Source organism: Podarcis tiliguerta (assembly GCF_965153285.1).
Source record: "Podarcis tiliguerta genome assembly, chromosome: 6".
Classification (NCBI taxonomy): Eukaryota; Metazoa; Chordata; class Lepidosauria; order Squamata; family Lacertidae; genus Podarcis; species Podarcis tiliguerta.
In genome coordinates, this window is record NC_139539.1 from 75,760,568 (window position 1) to 75,773,961 (window position 13,394).

A 13,394-nucleotide genomic window follows, 5' to 3' on the forward strand; every position below is an offset into this window, starting at 1 on the left:
AGTCAGACAAGGAGATCGAGCGAGAAGAGTTGTCGCCTGCTTTCTGTGAGAAGGAGCAAGAAGCAGCTCGCACGCACACACTGAAATGGTCCTCCAGAAAGGGTTAAGAAAAATAAAAACTGAAAGAAAAACATGACTTTATTTTCCAGGATGGAGCCTGAGCTTCATGCCCTCGTTAGAAATGGCTACACAGCTGTGGTGTGAGAAGGAAAAGAAATGTTGCTGGCAAGCAGGTGCAGTCAGCTTACATCTGCGCTGCATGAGGGACTGGGGAGGGCCTCCGATCTCTGCTAACACTGTATTATCACTTCACTGCTTTGTTCAAATTTATGTAAATGTAATGGAGTAATTATCCTGCAAGGAAAGGCACATGAACAAAAATGTGACAGGATTCCCCCCCCCCCCTGTTTTAGTCACAATCTTGAAGCAACACAGTAGGAACCATCAACAACAAATGCGGGGAAGATGGGTACTTACTCCTTCTGACTTCTTATCTGGATATATGCAAGTTTCTCCTCCTGCTGTGAAATTACAGTACACTTTGAAAGAGTCCCCGGAACAGCCCTGGTTAGGATCAATCCAATACTCTCCTGTGAAATGAAGAAGAAGGGGAATTACTTCCAATAATTCATTAAGCCGATGCTCAGCCTTTACTGCCATCTAAATAAGGTTGTAAAAAAAATAGGCAGTGATGAGATTAGACATTTTGTACCTTTGCACAGAATAAAATGCCCTCCCTATTATTTTCTGTTCTCGCAATATAGGCTTGCACATTTATCTTGTGCTTCAGAAAACACAGGCAACAATTTTTGAAGGACTTTACAGCGACACTGCGTGGGAGTCAGAACCACAGCAGACAAACACACTGGTCAACAAAGACTTTTTCCTCAGGGGCACAACACCCGTGGAGTGAGAAACCGGCTAAGTAGGTTGAACAGCAGGTCCAGAATCGAACCTCTATCAGGCATACAGTCGGGGGGGGGGGGGAGGGAGATCTGTGATACACACATAAATCAGCACCACTGTAATGAGCAAGAATTGCTTTACACATTTATAAATATGGTTTGCTCTCCCAGGACTGTGCTACTTTAGAATGTAAAGGAGGAATCACATTCTTGAATAGTTCTCATGTATTTGAATGCTCCCTGTATGTAGAAAACCAGCATGTCAGGAAGGAGGCTAGATGCTCCCTGATGTGCTAGCTTTCTATGGACAAGGGATTTTTGACACGGGTAAATAAGCAACCATATGATATCCTTAACAAGAAGTGGTGCAGTTCCAACAGAAAGATACAAAGAGTAAAGTGGAAGAGGGGGGAAGCTGAGTCTGAAGGAAATATCACCCTTCAGGTGATATTTATTGACACAATAAAAACAATATTGCCTTTGAGGATATCAAAACCTAAGACTGGGTCAATAAGCAATAAAATATAACTGTTATAAACTGTTTGAATTTTTGTGTGGTGATTATTATGAACTGCTGGCTCTGTTCACCTTATGCAGCCTCTCATAAGACCTGCTTAATTCCTCCTCAAGACCACATCTCTTTTTTCTTTGCAATGAAACGAACATGTTCTATACAGTAACTAAAATATACTTGATAAAAGGGGGGAAAAGGAATATGAAAGCAGAAAGACAGCGTGAATGCTAGTCTCTTCATTTAAGCCTTGCCATAGGGTTAAAGAAAATTCCAGCTAAGACAGAGAATTATAAATCAGATTCCTCTTGAACAACATGGCCTGTTTTCTATTGCTCTACAACCTACTGCAGCCGAACGTAGTAAATATTAGGGATATAAATGCTATTTAAATGCAAGTATATATTTGCTGTTTAATGTGGGGCTGTCGTTAGGTCTGGAAGCTTCAGCTATAGCTGGTGCAGAAATCTGAGGGTGGACTGGAGATGGGAACAGACTACTGCCAGCACATTTTACTGCTTTTAGAGACCTGCACTAGCTTCCAAACTGCTTCTTGAACCAGGTTCAAAGTTCCTGTACTAGTGTACAAAGCCTTGAACAACTTGGGCTCAGGATACCTTAAAGACTGCCCTTGCCTGACTGTCCCACATCAATCACAGAGATGATCTGGGGTAGAACCATGAGTTGGTCCCTCATAGACCAGAAGTATGAATCATGTCAAGAAGGAGACACACAATACCTTAGTATAGGAGACCCTACTCTATGCAATTCCTTCCCACTAGAAATCAGGCAGACACCGTCTCTGCTAAGTTTCAGACCTCAGGTTAAAACAGCATTATTTCAGGAAACCTTTCCATCATGAATGTTGCTCTAGAGTTCTACTATGCATTTTAAATTCAGTATGTTTTCTTCTTTCTGTAAGCTGCTTTGGGACATATGCCACTGCCTGACCCCTGCATGTCAATCCTGGCCCACTCAGCCATTTTTTCTGTTATATTTTATTACATTTTCACATATACACTCCAATACAGAATATTTCTTTTCTTTTGCTGACTTCCTACCTCATTCTCCATGGTGTTTTCCATTTCTCCCCCTTTGCCACACCCTATCTTCTATCTCTTGGACCATAACAACAATTCAATAGTCTCTAATTCCTTCCGTTGCTCATAGTTGAAATCCTGCTTACGAGATCATCATTATATAGTATTTCTTTAAGTGGTCCCCCCCAAAGGCTTCCATTCTCCCACAAAACAATCCTCATTAGGTTTTCTTCTTTTGGCTGCTAACTTTGCCAACTGTGCATAGTCTACCATCTTTCTTATCCATTCTTCCTACTCAGCCATTTTAGTGGTTCCAGGGAAATAAAAGGCTGAGTTTAGGGGGTTGCACACCCTATTCAGTTTGTTAATGCCCTTCTCTTGGGCCCAACAAAACCATCGCCTCAGCTGAAGCAGGAACAAAGCTGAGTCAGGTGACTTATTCATGCGGTAATTATTTCATCATCGCCACCACTACCACCAATCTCCCACCATCAATACCACCATTGGCTGGTCTCGGAAGACCTCTCTGCAGATGCCCCATGATAATGTCTGGACAATCAATGGCAACAATCCCTGGTAAGTACGCAATCCCCTTTCCTCTTCTGAAATTGCTCTTCAGCCATGCTGCCAAGTTTTGCATTCTCCTCCTTTATCACCATTGTGTGAAGTTATAATCCCTGAACACTTGGAGTGTCTGTCTTTGATCATGCTATTTAAAACAAATTGATATTCACAGTACCACGTAGCACTTTTCCTGCACAGTAAAGGTGAATTATTTTTACTTCTTCAGCAAATATTTCATAAGGGGAGATGCCATCCTCCCTCGTCCACTCATAAACAAGCTAACAGTCCCGTCCCGTCCCCCCCGCTCAGAAACAAAGTTTCTTCAGGTGGTGCTAAAGTACTAAGGGCTTTTTTAAAAAAAAAACCCCTGCATGAATGGATTTAATAGGCATTTTATTTAGTTCTTTTTAGAGGCTTTATTAGCCATATAACTAGAATAAATGACCTGACATTATAGTTTAGCAAATCACAACTTCAGCGCATTTGCCTTTTGTCATGTAACATTAACATACCATCTGGGAAGTCTGGGTGACAAAGCTGGAGATCCTTGCATGTTCGGGCTGGGTTGTTCTGAGTCCCCATTGGGTATTTCATGTGCTCAATGTCCTGCTTCAGAGAGTTAAGTGAGCCAAAGATCTCCTCCATGCCGTCAGTGTAATCCAGGATGCTGTCGGCTGCATCAGACATCATGGCATCTGAAGATCTTCTGGTCTTTTGGGGTGACTGGATTGGCAAAGGTTGAATCACCTCACCCGGAGGGCCCTGGGGAAAGCAAAAGCAATGACCTTTCTCTGCCACTTTTTTTTTTAGAAAGTCACACAAGATTGGGTAAAAAGCCTAAGGGATATTAAGCTAGTCACTTGGATCCAGGGTGTGAAAACAAAATCCTCTTAAAAGCAAGACTGCGGCATCAAGGTGGCAATTGGAAGCCCACACATCACAGGGGATTTCCAGGGTTTCTCTGCAGGGGATTGGCTTCCCCCTTCTGATTTTTGGCCCTTCAAACTTCCACATTCAGTTGGCAAAAGAAGTACATTTGTCTCATTCCGGGCCATGTTGAGCCTTTGACAGCCAAGGGAAGGGGGAGGCCTCAAAACCTCCACTTTCTCTGTTGGTCAACAGCTTTGCGTAGCTAGAGGGTGCAGCTTTGAATGTGGACTCATTCAGAACAGGATCAAGCTACTTTCTGGTGGTTTAGTATTTTTCTTGCTACTAAAAAATAAATAAAATGCTTTGGCTTATTTCCGAGCTATAATGGCTCACTCATTTATACTTGTGGCCCACTGAGCTGCCTTCAGTCCTATCAGGGAAAAAGGTGCGGTAAAAAATAAATATAGGAGGAGGAGGAAAGGAGAAGGAAAACCCAACAGCTACATATTGTGGCCTGGCAACTCCCTTGTATTTGCAGAGACAGACAGACAGAGAGACAGACAGACAGGAGTTTTACTGAGCCACTGTTTGGCTTCCATAGCTAATACTTATGATTATTAAAATTATAATAACTGACAGCTGAGTTGCATTTGGTCTGTGTCACACATTAGGCCCATAGACAAAGAGCTGATGAGGGTAATTGCTGTTTTGTATTTACAAACAAGTTGCACTTAAAAATCAGGCCAGAGTCAATGCTGCGTATCAGAAAATCAGTGCGTTCTTTATTTCACACCAATTTGATAACTTAGCCTGATATTACTGCTGCAGCATTTGACTATGAAGTATGTGCTTCAAGTAGGCCTGATCAAATATTCACACACGGAAATGTGGACATTGACAGATTACCTATTAGTGTAACTTATAAAAGCCAATTTAAATGTTGGGTTTAAAATGTCAATAATTGCAAAGAGGGAGAGGGAGAAATCTTATGAGACTGCAAGCTCCGCGTGAAACTCTAGCCAATCCCTTCTATTTGATGTGTATCTAGTGTTCCCTGATTAAGCAAGTAAAGTTTTCCACCCAGGCAATCCTAAAAATAAACAATAAATTTGGGTGACCTGTACGAATCAGGGAAATTTTCACCATTTCACTATTTTTTTCCATAAGTTGTTTACTGTTTTGCTATTTGTAGAAAGGGGCAAGGAGCTATAGATACACAGAACATGAATCCTCATCAAGAGGATGTGGCTTTCACCCAATAACTAGCATAACACTTGCAAAATTCATTAGGTAAGTATCCATTTTACTTACAGGAGGTCCAGGGGGTCCAGGTAAGCCGCCATCACCCTTCTGACCACCAGGACCCTATGAAGGAGTACAAGGGACACCGTATTAGTGGTCATTTTGTAACCAAGTGGAAGAAATAACAATCAGAAAGATGAATTTGAGAACAAAGTGACTTACTGTTGAGCCTTTAGAGCCTTTGGGTCCTTGGGGTCCCTAAAAGAAAAAAGAAAAAGGTAGATATCATTAACACGATGTTGCATTTGCCAAGGTGCAAATGTCAAAACTGATGGGCATGGCAGGAGACATGCTGGGTGCGGCTACTTACAGGTAAGCCAGGTGGACCAGGAGGACCAAGTGGGCCAGCAGCACCAGGAATTCCCTTGAAAAAGAAGATGTACAAAGTCAAGTTATTCTAGACACCCTCTGAAAGCTGAGAACCTGACTATTGGTGCTAAAAATTACATAGACAGCAAGTTGCAAGTGAAACTGCTGGAGTTCTATCAAGCCAAGAATGCAGGCTTGCTTGCTTGTTTTGTTTTGCATAATATGGATGAGAAATATTGAAAAACAGGGTGGTTGTTTTCTGTAAGTATCAAAAGGATCGTAAGAACTGAGATTTCATTTAACCCACAAATCTCTTAAACAATTTGAAGGGTTGCACGAGAAAGCAAGCAGAAATTTGTTGGGTGTCGTTAGCAACATTGTGGCAAATGAGTGGGAAAATAAAGAGATATCTTCAAAACAGGCATAGGGTTAGGAAAAATTGGTATGTCACACTAATGAATAAGCCAATAGCGTTTAATCAGACAGAAATAATTAACACAGGCTCCCAATTACTGGCTTATGGGGATGAGGGATGCTCCTAAATCTACTGTGATGATATGAGATCACTATTACTATTAAGGCTTTAATTTAACGGAAGGTACATTTGCAAACATCTTGTATACTAGTCTTCTGTGTTTTGAGCTCACAGTTTTCTTTTTCTCTCTGTTGGTGTGGTCTTCTACAATTATTTTTGAACTATGTTTTCCAAAGTGGTTGTTTTCCCCCCTCAGTAACTGCACAAAAAAGTAGACACAACCCAAAAGGAAATTCTCCCATGCAAGCCCTGCAGAAATGAAAAAGAGCTGAGCTGCCCCTGAGTATTTAACTGACATCTTTTAAAAGGAAAATGGCTCAGTAGTAAAATATAGGAGCTCACATTTCCCTGCTTTCCTTATTTAAAGAGTTTCCATTGTCAGAGCAGATTGTGGTTCTGCTATTCATCTGCCCTCATAAATCTAATTTTTCCCCCCAGTGCTGAACAGATTTGTTCTATATACCCAGAACCATGCAAGAAAATGCTAGTTTGGAGAGAGGCTGGTCGGTTAACAGGAACGAAACCAATAAGAAAAGTGTGTGTGTGTTTTACTAACTCCATCTCCTTTTGCTCCAGTTGCTCCCTGGGGGCCCGGCAGACCCCTGTCACCCTTTTCTCCCTGTTCTCCTGGAGGTCCGATCAGACCAATCAAACCAGGATGCCCCTGGAAAATATCCAAATTAAAGATTGCAGTTAATTTCATATTATTTTTAAAAAAAACAGCTTTAAAAAAATGAATGAGCTACATCAAATTTAAAACAAACAAATCACTACATTATGAGAGTTAATGGATGCATCAAGTACTTTTTGTTTGGGTTGCATATAATAATAATAATAATAATAATAATAATAATAATAATAATTTATTTATACCCCGCCCTCCCCAGCCAAGGCTGGGCTCAGAGCGGCTTACAAGCAATAATAAAAACATATAAAAGACAAATTTTCACACACCTTTTCACCCTTGGAACCGGGATCTCCTTTCAAGCCAGGCAAGCCAGGTGGACCCTACGGATATCAAGGACAAGCACGTTAAATGGAGGCATGACTTTATTTTGTAATTTTGTGATATTTACCTGAACCACGAAAAGGCCCTGCTGTGCAAGCAGAATCGCATCTTGCAGCATTCAATGGGCAATGTTGGAGCACGCACCTCAGGGCAAAAGGTGACCTTAAGCAAAGTGACCTTACAATGAGCGCAGATCGGAGTAGTTCATTGCACTAATGGCGTACACCAATTTGAACCCACCTTAAATGGCATTTAAAGGTCCCAGTCTGGTTCTGAAGAGAGACTCACTGATGCACAAACCATTTGAACAAGTTTTCGATGTTCCTGTTTGCTTAGTTTTGCTTTTGGGCAGTTTTACCCACCCACCAACCGAGTGAATGGGGTGCATATTCAATGCTCCTCAACCCTGAGAGCAGAACTCAACATTAAGGGCAGTGACAGGATTTAAGCAGTGGAAATAGGATATGGGATGCCCTACAGAGGAACCTACGGTCTGCAAATAAAAACATCCTGAAGGTCCCAGGCCTCAGAGAGGTTAGGCTGGCCTCAACTAGAGCCAGGGCTTTCTCGGCTGCGGCTCCAATCTGGTGGAACGCTCCGTCACAAGAGACTAGGGCCCTGCAGGACCTGACATCTTTCCGCAAGGCCTGCAAGACAGAGTTGTTCCACCAGGCCTTTGGTCAGGGCCCAGCCTGACTCCCTCCTCTGGCAACCTGCACAGAATTTTGCGTAACGGTTGCCATTAATTTGATTTTAATTAATTTTTATAATGAAATGTTTTTAGAATGTTGGATTATTTTATTGTTTGATTATTTGATTGTTGCTAGCCACCCTGAGCCCAGCTTCGGCTGGGGAGGGCGGGATATAAATAAAATTTATTATTATTATTATTATTATTATTATTATTATTATTATTAAATATGGGAAATCGGCAAAATGTCCAGGATCTCTTGATCGATTTCTGCAAAAAAGCTCAACCACCTTTGTGCCCTGAATTTTAGAAATAGGAATTTTAGAAACAAAATCCATGTTCTCATCTCTGGCAATGCTGATTGCCTGCCAGGGAAATGGAATCCAGTTGCAAACTCCCTCCCAGGGTCTCCTCCAACAGGTGATCAGCATTGTTGGATGACAGCATTGATCAAATGTTCATCGAGGTGAAAAGAGGGAGACTGTTGAGTGTAACAGTGTGTGTATGCAACTTGATCTAAGACATCGAAGTCTGCATAAGTTCCCTCTAAGGATAGATGGTTTGAGACGTTGTGGGACATTGCTTTGTCTGAAAATTTAAACCATCGTAAGATGGTTCTAAGAGGGGTTACAAAATGAGTCTATTTGGATGTTTTATGGTTTCCATTTATATCTACTATTTGTTTTGGAAAATGGTTTGTCTGTACGTTTGTTTACTACAGGTTTTGCTGCCTCCTGAGATATTGTCACCAAACTTGGCATGAGGGTTCTAGAGGTGGGAGCAGTGGCCATCAATGTTTGGATGCTGCCTGCCATTTTGAATCAAGATGAGGATTGAAAACTAACTTTGGTGTGATTTTACCCCCCTTTTTTGGCATTGGTTTGGCTGCCTCTCAAGATATCATTCCCAAACTTGCCAGACGGGTTCCCAAGGTGGAGGTGGGGACCTACATTAAGATTTGGTTGCTGGCTGTCATTTTGAATCAAGATGGTGGACCAAAACATGACTTTGGTGTGACTTTACCCAATTTTTGGCATGGCTTCAACTGCCTCTCAAGACGTTCCTGACACGAAAGTTTGTGGGGAGAGGGTGGAGAACAGTCTTTGTTCATGTTTGGTCACCAAGAACCATTTTGATTCAAGAAAGCAGGCTGATGGCAGGCTTTGGTGTGACTTCGTCCATTTTTTTGGCTAAGGTTTGGCCGACTCTCAAGTTATTGTTGTCAAATTTCCCACAAAGGTTCCCAAAGTGGGGATGGAGGCCTGCCTCAACCTGGACCAAAATATAACTATGGATTGACTTCACCTGCTCTTTGATGGGATAGGCCCAAACTCATCATCCATTTAAATACCACAATAGTTTTTGGTTTCTAAACATACCCAGGAAGCACTAATGCTTTATAAATAGAAACCATGTCCTGCATGTACCCCCAATGACACATGTCTCTATAATAATAAATTTCATTTATACCCCACGCTCCCCAGCCAAGGCTGGGCTCAGGGCAGCTAACAAGCAATTATAAAAACAAGTTGAATGAATACAACTTAAAAACAAGATTAAAATACAACATTAAGACGTTGAGACATTCTAAAATGTCCCTTCAAAGAATCTATTTTATTATGAGGTCTGCAAAAATGTATTGAACCTTTTGTTAATTTTATTCCCACCGCACTAATGTGTTCCACACAGTTATTGTTCATTGTTTCACTGTTGTTTGTCTTGCTTGTTGTCTTCGAAAACTTAATAAATGCATCTTAATTTTTTCCTCAGTCTGTAGAAGGAATGCTATTGATATTATTTGTATGGAATAATATTGGGGAAAGCCAAACTCAGGTCTACTAAGCTGCAACCCTAGACACACTTATAAGAATGTATGATAAGGACTCATTGAGCACCTGCTTGTAGAGATCTGAGGGACTGGGGATAGGGATCTGAAATGACTTGGGCTGCAATCATATACAAGCTTACCTGGAAGTAACCCCACTGAATTCAGTGGGACTTACTTCAAAGTAAGCATACATAGGGTTGGGCTCTCAGTGCATTCTGACTGCTGGTTGCCTGCTGGCAGCAGACATCTGTGAAATCATTGTATGGTTAGGAATGGTAAGTGACCCCTTCAACCAAGTGCAGATTGAAAACAGCCCTAACTCTTCATGTGCAAAAACATTATTCAGTGTGTATCTTTTCCATTTCTTCTTTAGGATATCATTAGATGCAGAAAGCCCAGGCAAATACATAATTCATGGACAAAAAGTGAAATAGCGATGGTACATTTTCTTTTTTTAAAGGCTTCTGAGATGCAGAACACAATTTTCACCTGCAGCATGTTCTGTCCTCCTACTTTATCTTAGGTTTGGTATTCCCCTCACAGATGCAGTCCATTGGAAATAGCATGGAGTCAGCATCTACGGCAAAGTTCAATCTGAACTTTAAGAGCAACCAAAGTTTAAATTTTTCAGGATGTGTGACAAATCATTAATACTTCTCCCCTCGCCGTTTCCAGCTACAAAATCCAGCAGAAATGCCCAACTTGGTCTGTAACAGTTAGCATCCCTAAGGACACTTTGTTTAATCAAAAGCCCCATAAGGACAGGTGCTCACCATGGGACCTGGAGGACCATCTTGACCTGGTGCTCCAGGTAGACCTTGTTCTCCCTATAGGAAAGACAAATTAGAATTTTTTAGGTAAGAGCATATCATAGAATGCAAGAAGCGAGAGATGCTAACATGTTGCAGTCAGTGTACTCACCACGGGGCCAGGAATACCCCGAAGACCTTCTGGGCCAGGTTTCCCTGAAGGGCCTTGAGGTCCAACTGGGCCTGTTTTTCCTGGAGCACCTTCTGAACCAGGTTCCCCCTACAAAACAGGTAAAGTGATGTCAATGGATTGTTTGGCCATTGCATTTAAAGATGAAAAAACAGAGTGTGAGAAGAGAGTAAAGGGATTGGTCAGCCTGTGTTCTTAGGCGTTCAAAGGATCAGGGTACAATGTATTGGCCCAGTTTCTTTCCATTTTTCTGTCCAAATTCTCTGCCCTAGGTAACCTTGCTTGTCCCAAATGTAACTGGAAGGAAGCCCCATTGTATAAGTTCTCTTTAAACTTCAGAAGAACTGTGACTGGGCAAAACAGGTACAGTGGTACCTCGGGTTAAGTACTTAATTCGTTCTGGAGGTCCGTTCTTAACCTGAAACTGTTCTTAACCTGAAGCACCACTTTAGCTAATGGGGCCTCCTGCTGCCACCGCCGGAACACGATTTCTGTTCTCATCCTGAAGCAAAGTTCTTAATCCGAGGTACTATTTCTGGGTTAGCGGAGTCTGTAACCTGAAGCATATGTAACCTGAAGCATATGTAACCCGAGGTACCACTGTATTTGAAAACATGTATCTCCTGTGCACACTTTCAATGTGTCCATGACTGGCTGTGGTTCAAATGCATCTAGAGCCATGCATCTTAAAGTATGGTGCACTTTTCAAACAAAAGGAAGGGCACTGGGCATTCTTTCATGGCCGCTCCTCCCCATTCCTCAATTTGTATGCATTTTTAGATCAAAACAAGATGGGTGTGAATATGGAGGATTTCCTGCCAGTTACAATGATCTTTTGAGTTACTGCCTTTGTGGAACTGCTGCAGGAAGGAGCTTTCTTCTCTGTGTTGTGGAGGTGCAGAAATGCTGTGTGTCAGTCCACATAGTCCTGCTCTTTTTATTTTCTTCTAGCATGCCTAGCCCAAGATGTGGGTTAACTGTGAACACCGCCAGTCAGGTGTCAATCTTTATTTTGTCGCCAGAACCCTGTTTATGATTTGGTAATTGCAAATTCAATTGCAAATACAGTGTGGAACATGGATACAATGTGCGCAGGCTTCTTATCATGTGGCCACTAATAAGGGGCAAACTGACACTGCAATAAGCCTCTGGCTTTATAATTACCAGCTCATCTTTTCATGTGCATTGGCCCCGTGCACAGTTAGAAAAGAAAGTAAGCAAATATCATTTACACTTGACTTAGGATGCTAAGGGGCAGAAGCTAGGAGCATGAAAAGAAAAGGCAATTTCTCTGCAGCTGACACCAACCACAGCATGCACTTTGGAGGAAAAAACAACACACTATTTTTGTAGCATAAAATGCATCAATTTTACCTTTGCTCCTTTTTCACCCTGCCTTCCTTCGGCACCAGCTGCTCCTGGAGGTCCCTGTCACAACAGGATAAAAGTTATGTGTGTAGGATATCTGCCGGCTCACAAATAGAGTTGGTTATAAAACATACATCAAACTGAAGAAAAGTATGAGCAGAAGATTTGTTTAGACTTGGTAAAACACTAGTGAATGATAAAAGTAAGGAAATGAATCAACTGCAAAACTGAGCTGGTCGCTTTGCTAAAAATCCAAATTACAATTGTTGCTGGAAGTTCAAAGGCTTGATAAAATTATAAATACTTCTCTTTGTACATTTTTAAATAATCCACTTTCCTATAAAACACACAGACCCAAAGTGCATTACAAGAAAGGTACTGGATAAAATAAGTAGTTGTAGCAGTAGTAAAAAAAATAAAATAAGATCTCAAGCTTACACTTCAGTTTAAAGCAACCACAATCAACAAACAGAGGTGGAGGAGCAGATAAAACAAACATAAAATCAGTAATTAAAAACCCCAGACAGCCTACTATGGCTCCCATTGCAGTGGCAAATTAAAATCCTACAAAGGGTTAAGCAAACAGTTAAGTTTTTATTTGATGCTGAAATGCTAGCCATATCTGTGCCAGTCATGCTTCCAGAAGGAGGGCATTCTGTAATCAGGGTGCCACCATGCAGAAGACACTGCCTCATGTTATCACTTGATGTGACCCCATGGATAGCATCCTTCTAGAACTATGAGCCCAGGGAGGCTAACCCTGGAAGAGGCTTTGCTTCAGATAACTGGGTCCCAAGTTGTTTACGGCTAATTAAAGGTTGATACCTGCACTTTAAATTCCACCCAGAAACATATAGGTAGCCAATGGAGATCTTTCAGAAAGAACTGAAGGCAGTTCTTCATTCCAAATTCTATCCTTCCTTCTGAGCAATTGTACAGTGGTATTGAATGGAGCCTGACGAAGGCTGTGTGATAATTCCTGGTCCACGTTTTTCAGCCTGGGAAATTTGCTTGCCGCGCTTTACACACAAATCTCCCAAGGAGGCATTATCTGATCAGGTACGAGCCTGTATCTCCTCGGGGAAGCAGCCAACCCCGGGCACATTAGGGCAGCCCACTGCCAACCCCTGGACCTGCTGTCAATCCTCACCATGCTTGCTTGACTGTAAGCGGGAAAGAAAGTGAGAGGCAGAAGTATTGCCTGCTCACTTGTCTACTATGTCCCTCTGAGCAGCAATGATAACTTTGGGTGCCTGAATGGAGGGGTGGCTGCAGAGGGAGGAGGAGATGCTTCTGTCAATGCCACATTTGGCAAGGCGCTGGAGGGCAGCAGGTCCCACTAAGGAAATCGCCAAAACCTTTGTTGTACTATCCCACATAGTTAAATTCTAGAAAACCAACACAACCAGTCTTTGTCGGCAAAAACACGAAACAGTGCTGGGGTGTCTTAAAGACGAATTGATGGATAACATTGCAGCATGCATTATTTTATTTTATTTTTTTTGCAGGGAACAGCTTGCTCC

At 41.9% G+C, this 13,394-nt stretch overlaps 1 protein-coding gene across 4 annotated transcripts in view; it reads right to left on the reverse strand.

The window, feature by feature from the left end:
• Positions 1-13,394, reverse strand: part of COL11A1 (collagen type XI alpha 1 chain) — a 263,565-nt gene that overhangs the window by 12,507 nt on the left and 237,664 nt on the right. For all 4 annotated transcript variants that reach the window (XM_083445146.1, XM_083445147.1, XM_083445145.1 and 1 more), the window contains 10 exons: positions 11,878-11,931; positions 10,486-10,593; positions 10,338-10,391; positions 6,991-7,044; positions 6,593-6,700; positions 5,503-5,556; positions 5,355-5,390; positions 5,202-5,255; positions 3,533-3,782; positions 478-590 (listed from right to left, as the gene is read on the reverse strand). In XM_083445146.1, the coding sequence (XP_083301272.1) occupies positions 478-590; positions 3,533-3,782; positions 5,202-5,255; positions 5,355-5,390; positions 5,503-5,556; positions 6,593-6,700; positions 6,991-7,044; positions 10,338-10,391; positions 10,486-10,593; positions 11,878-11,931 (885 nt within the window). The remainder of the gene's footprint in view (positions 1-477; positions 591-3,532; positions 3,783-5,201; positions 5,256-5,354; positions 5,391-5,502; positions 5,557-6,592; positions 6,701-6,990; positions 7,045-10,337; positions 10,392-10,485; positions 10,594-11,877; positions 11,932-13,394) is intronic.